Source organism: Lampetra fluviatilis, unplaced genomic scaffold (assembly GCF_964198595.1).
Source record: "Lampetra fluviatilis unplaced genomic scaffold, kcLamFluv1.1 SCAFFOLD_921, whole genome shotgun sequence".
In the NCBI taxonomy this organism is placed as follows: Eukaryota; Metazoa; Chordata; class Hyperoartia; order Petromyzontiformes; family Petromyzontidae; genus Lampetra; species Lampetra fluviatilis.
In genome coordinates this window covers 1-5,000 of record NW_027621761.1, presented here as the reverse complement: position 1 = coordinate 5,000, position 5,000 = coordinate 1, and the positions used below count along the sequence as shown (strand labels likewise).

The following is a 5,000-nucleotide window of genomic DNA, read 5'->3' as shown; positions in this document are numbered from 1 at the left end:
TCAGAGACTCACTCAGAGACTCACTCACTCAGAGACTCACTCAGAGACTCACACAGAGACTCACTCAGAGACTCACTCAGAGACTCACTCAGAGACTCACTCACTCAGAGACTCACTCAGAGACTCACTCACTCAGAGACTCACTCACTCAGAGACTCACTCAGAGACTCACTCAGAGACTCACTCAGGGACTCACTCAGAGACTCACTCACTCAGAAACTCACTCAGAGACTCACTCAGAGACTCACTCAGAGACTTACTCAGAGACTCACTCACTCAGAGACTCACTCAGAGACTCATTCAGAGACTCACTCAGAGACTCACTCACTCAGAGACTCACTCAGAGACTCACTCAGAGACTCACTCAGAGACTCACTCATTCAGAGACTCACACAGAGACTCACTCACTCAGAGACTCACTCAGAGACTCACTCACTCAGAGACTCACTCAGAGACTCACTCAGAGACTCACTCAGAGACTCACTCAGAGACTCACTCACTCAGAGACTCACTCAGAGACTCACTCAGAGACTCACTCAGAGACTCACTCACTCAGAGACTCACTCAGAGACTCACTCAGAGACTCACTCAGAGACTCACACAGAGACTCACTCAGAGACTCACTCAGAGACTCACTCAGAGACTTACTCAGAGACTCACTCACTCAGAGACTCACTCAGAGACTCATTCAGAGACTCACTCAGAGACTCACTCACTCAGAGACTCACTCAGAGACTCACTCAGAGACTCACTCAGAGACTCACTCATTCAGAGACTCACACAGAGACTCACTCACTCAGAGACTCACTCAGAGACTCACTCACTCAGAGACTCACTCAGAGACTCACTCAGAGACTCACTCAGAGACTCACTCAGAGACTCACTCACTCAGAGACTCACTCAGAGACTCACTCAGAGACTCACTCAGAGACTCACACAGAGACTCACTCACTCAGAGACTCACTCAGAGACTCACACAGAGACTCACTCAGAGACTCACTCACTCAGAGACTCACTCAGAGACTCATTCAGAGACTCACTCAGAGACTCACTCACTCAGAGACTCACTCAGAGACTCACTCAGAGACTCACTCAGAGACTCACTCATTCAGAGACTCACACAGAGACTCACTCACTCAGAGACTCACTCAGAGACTCACTCACTCAGAGACTCACTCAGAGACTCACTCAGAGACTCACTCAGAGACTCACTCAGAGACTCACTCACTCAGAGACTCACTCAGAGACTCACTCAGAGACTCACACAGAGACTCACTCACTCAGAGACTCACTCAGAGACTCACACAGAGACTCACTCAGAGACTCACTCACTCAGAGACTCACTTAGAGACTCATTCAGAGACTTACTCAGAGACTCACTCACTCAGAGACTCACTCAGAGACTCACTCAGAGACTCACTCACTCAGAGACTCACTCAGAGACTCATTCAGAGACTCACTCAGAGACTCACTCACTCAGAGACTCACTCACTCAGAGACTCACTCAGAGACTCACTCAGAGACTCACTCAAACTCACTCAGAGACTCACTCAGAGACTCACTCAGAGACTCACTCAGAGACTCAGAGACTCACTCACTCAGAGACTCACTCAGAGACTCACTCAGAGACTCACTCAGAGACTCACTCACTCAGAGACTCACTCAGAGACTCACTCAGAGACTCACTCAGAGACTCACACAGAGACTCACTCAGAGACTCACTCAGAGACTCACTCAGAGACTCACTCAGAGACTCACTCAGAGACTCACTCAGGGACTCACTCAGAGACTCACTCAGAGACTCACTCAGGGACTCACTCACTCAGAGACTCACTCAGAGACTCACTCAGAGACTCACTCACTCAGAGACTCACTCACTCAGAGACTCACTCAGAGACTCACTCACTCAGAGACTCACTCAGAGACTCACTCACTCAGAGACTCACTCAGAGACTCACTCAGAGACTCACTCAGAGACTCACTCAGAGACTCACTCAGAGACTCACTCAGAGACTCACTCAGAGACTCACTCACTCAGAGACTCACTCAGAGACTCATTCAGAGACTCACTCAGAGACTCACTCACTCAGAGACTCACTCACTCAGAGACTCACTCAGAGACTCACTCACTCAGAGACTCACTCAGAGACTCACTCAGAGACTCACTCAGAGACTCAGTCAGAGACTCACTCAGAGACTCATTCAGAGACTCACTCAGAGACTCACTCAGAGACTCACACAGAGACTCACTGACTCAGAGACTCACTCACTCAGAGACTCACTCAGAGACTCACACAGAGACTTACTCAGAGACTCACTCAGAGACTCACTCACTCAGAGACTCATTCAGAGACTCACTCAGAGACTCACTCAGAGACTCACACAGAGACTCACTCACTCAGAGACTCACTCAGAGACTCACACAGAGACTCACTCAGAGACTCACTCACTCAGAGACTCACTTAGAGACTCATTCAGAGACTTACTCAGAGACTCACTCACTCAGAGACTCACTCAGAGACTCACTCAGAGACTTACTCAGAGACTCACTCACTCAGAGACTCACTCAGAGACTCACTCAGAGACTCACTCAGAGACTCACTCACTCAGAGACTCACTCAGAGACTCATTCAGAGACTCACTCAGAGACTCACTCAGAGACTCATTCAGAGACTCACTCAGAGACTCACTCACTCAGAGACTCACTCACTCAGAGACTCACTCAGAGACTCACTCAGAGACTCACTCAAACTCACTCAGAGACTCACTCAGAGACTCACTCAGAGACTCACTCAGAGACTCAGAGACTCACTCACTCAGAGACTCACTCAGAGACTCACTCAGAGACTCACTCACTCAGAGACTCACTCAGAGACTCACTCAGAGACTCACTCAGAGACTCAGAGACTCACTCACTCAGAGACTCACTCAGAGACTCACTCAGAGACTCACTCACTCAGAGACTCACTCAGAGACTCACTCAGAGACTCACTCAGAGACTCAGTCACTCAGAGACTCACTCAGAGACTCACTCAGAGACTCACTCAGAGACTCAGAGACTCACTCACTCAGAGACTCACTCAGAGACTCACTCAGAGACTCACTCAGAGACTCACTCAGAGACTCACTCAGAGACTCACTCAGAGACTCAGAGACTCACTCACTCAGAGACTCACTCAGCGACTCACTCAGAGACTCACTCAGAGACTCACTCAGAGACTCACTCAGAGACTCACTCAGAGACTCACTCGGAGACTCACTCAGAGACTCACTCAGAGACTCACTCAAACTCACACACTCACCAACCCACCCACCCACTCACCCCCCCACTCACCCACCCACCCACTCACTCACTCACCCCCCACCCCACCACCCACCCCCCCACTCACTCAACCCCCCACTCACCACCCCACTCACCCCCCCCCCTCCCCCCACCCACTCACCTCCCCCCTCCCCCCACCCACTCACCCCCCCCCCCCACTCTCCCCCCCACCCACTCACCCCCTACCCCCCCCCCCCCACTCACCCTCCCACTCACCCCCCCCCTCCCCCCACCCACTCACCCCCACTCTCCCCCCCCACCCACTCACCCCCCACCCACCCACTCATCCACTCACCCACCCACTCACTCATCCACTCACCCACCCACTCACTCACCCACTCACCCACCCACTCACCCACTCACCCACCCACTCCACCCACCCCACCCACTCACCCACTCACTCACTCACTCACCCACCCACTCACTCACACACCTCACCAACCCACTTACTCCCCCACTCATCCACTCACCCACCCACTCATCCACTCACCCACTCACTCACCCACTCACCCACCCACTGACTCACCCACCCCCCACTCACCCCCCACTCACCCCCCACTCACTCCCCCACTCACCCACCCACTCATCCACTCACCCACCCACTCACTTCCCCACTCACCCACCCACTCACTCCCCCACTCACCCACCCACTCATCCACTCACCCACCCACCCACTCACCCCCCCACCCCCCCCAGCACGACTTTGTGAGGCGTGAGGCTGCAGACCCGGATCCCGGTGCGGTGCTGCGGCTGCTGGTGTCTCGGGCGAAGCACGCCCTCCACTTCCTCGACGACGTCTCCTTCCGCCGCCTAAAGAAGTTCCTCCTCCTGGACCCCCCCGAGCTGCTGGAGGTGGACCAGGAGGTGGACGATGAGGTGGACGAGGAGGTGGACGAGGAGGTGGAGGAGGAGGTGGAGGAGGAGGTGGAGGAGGAGGTGGAGGAGGAGGTGGAGGAGGGAGACACGGAATCAAGAGACGCTGGCGGTCTTAGCGAGGTTTGTTGAGAGTCTATGGCAGTGCTGAGTCTATGGGTAGCAGTGCTGAGTCTATGGGTAGCAGTGCTGAGTCTATGGGTAGCAGTGTTGAGTCTATGGCAGTGTTGAGTCTATGGGTAGCAGTGCTGAGTCTATGGGTGACAGTGTTGAGTCTATGGGTAGCAGTGCTGAGTCTATGGGTAGCAGTGCTAAGTCTATGGCAGTGTTGAGTCTATGGGTAGCAGTGCTGAGTCTATGGGTGGCAGTGCTGAGTCTATGGGTAGCAGTGCTGAGTCTATGGCAGTGCTGAGTCTATGGGTAGCAGTGCTGAGTCTATGGGTAGCAGTGCTGAGTCTATGGCAGTGCTGAGTCTATGGGTGACAGTGATGAGTCTATGGGTAGCAGTGCTGAGTCTATGGGTAGCAGTGCTGAGTCTATGGCAGTGCTGAGTCTATGGGTGACAGTGATGAGTCTATGGGTGGCAGTGCTGAGTCTATGGGTAGCAGTGCTGAGTCTATGGCAGTGCTGAGTCTATGGGTAGCAGTGCTGAGTCTATGGGTGGCAGTGCTGAGTCTATGGGTAGCAGTGCTGAGTCTATGGCAGTGCTGAGTCTATGGGTAGCAGTGCTGAGTCTATGGGTAGCAGTGCTGAGTCTATGGCAGTGCTGAGTCTATGACAGTGCTGAGTCTATGGGTGGCAGTGC

At 53.3% G+C, this 5,000-nt stretch overlaps 1 protein-coding gene across 1 annotated transcript in view; it reads left to right on the top strand.

Moving 5' to 3' along the window:
• LOC144955668 (serine/threonine-protein kinase TAO3-like) overlaps positions 1-4,318 on the top strand; it is a gene marked incomplete at its 3' end in the record, with an annotated part of 37,466 nt that extends 33,148 nt beyond the window's left edge. Inside the window, exon 6 of the mRNA XM_078885829.1 lies at positions 4,019-4,318. Coding sequence (XP_078741955.1) covers positions 4,019-4,318 — 300 coding nt within the window. The remainder of the gene's footprint in view (positions 1-4,018) is intronic.
• Between the last annotated feature and the right edge of the window lie 682 nt (positions 4,319-5,000).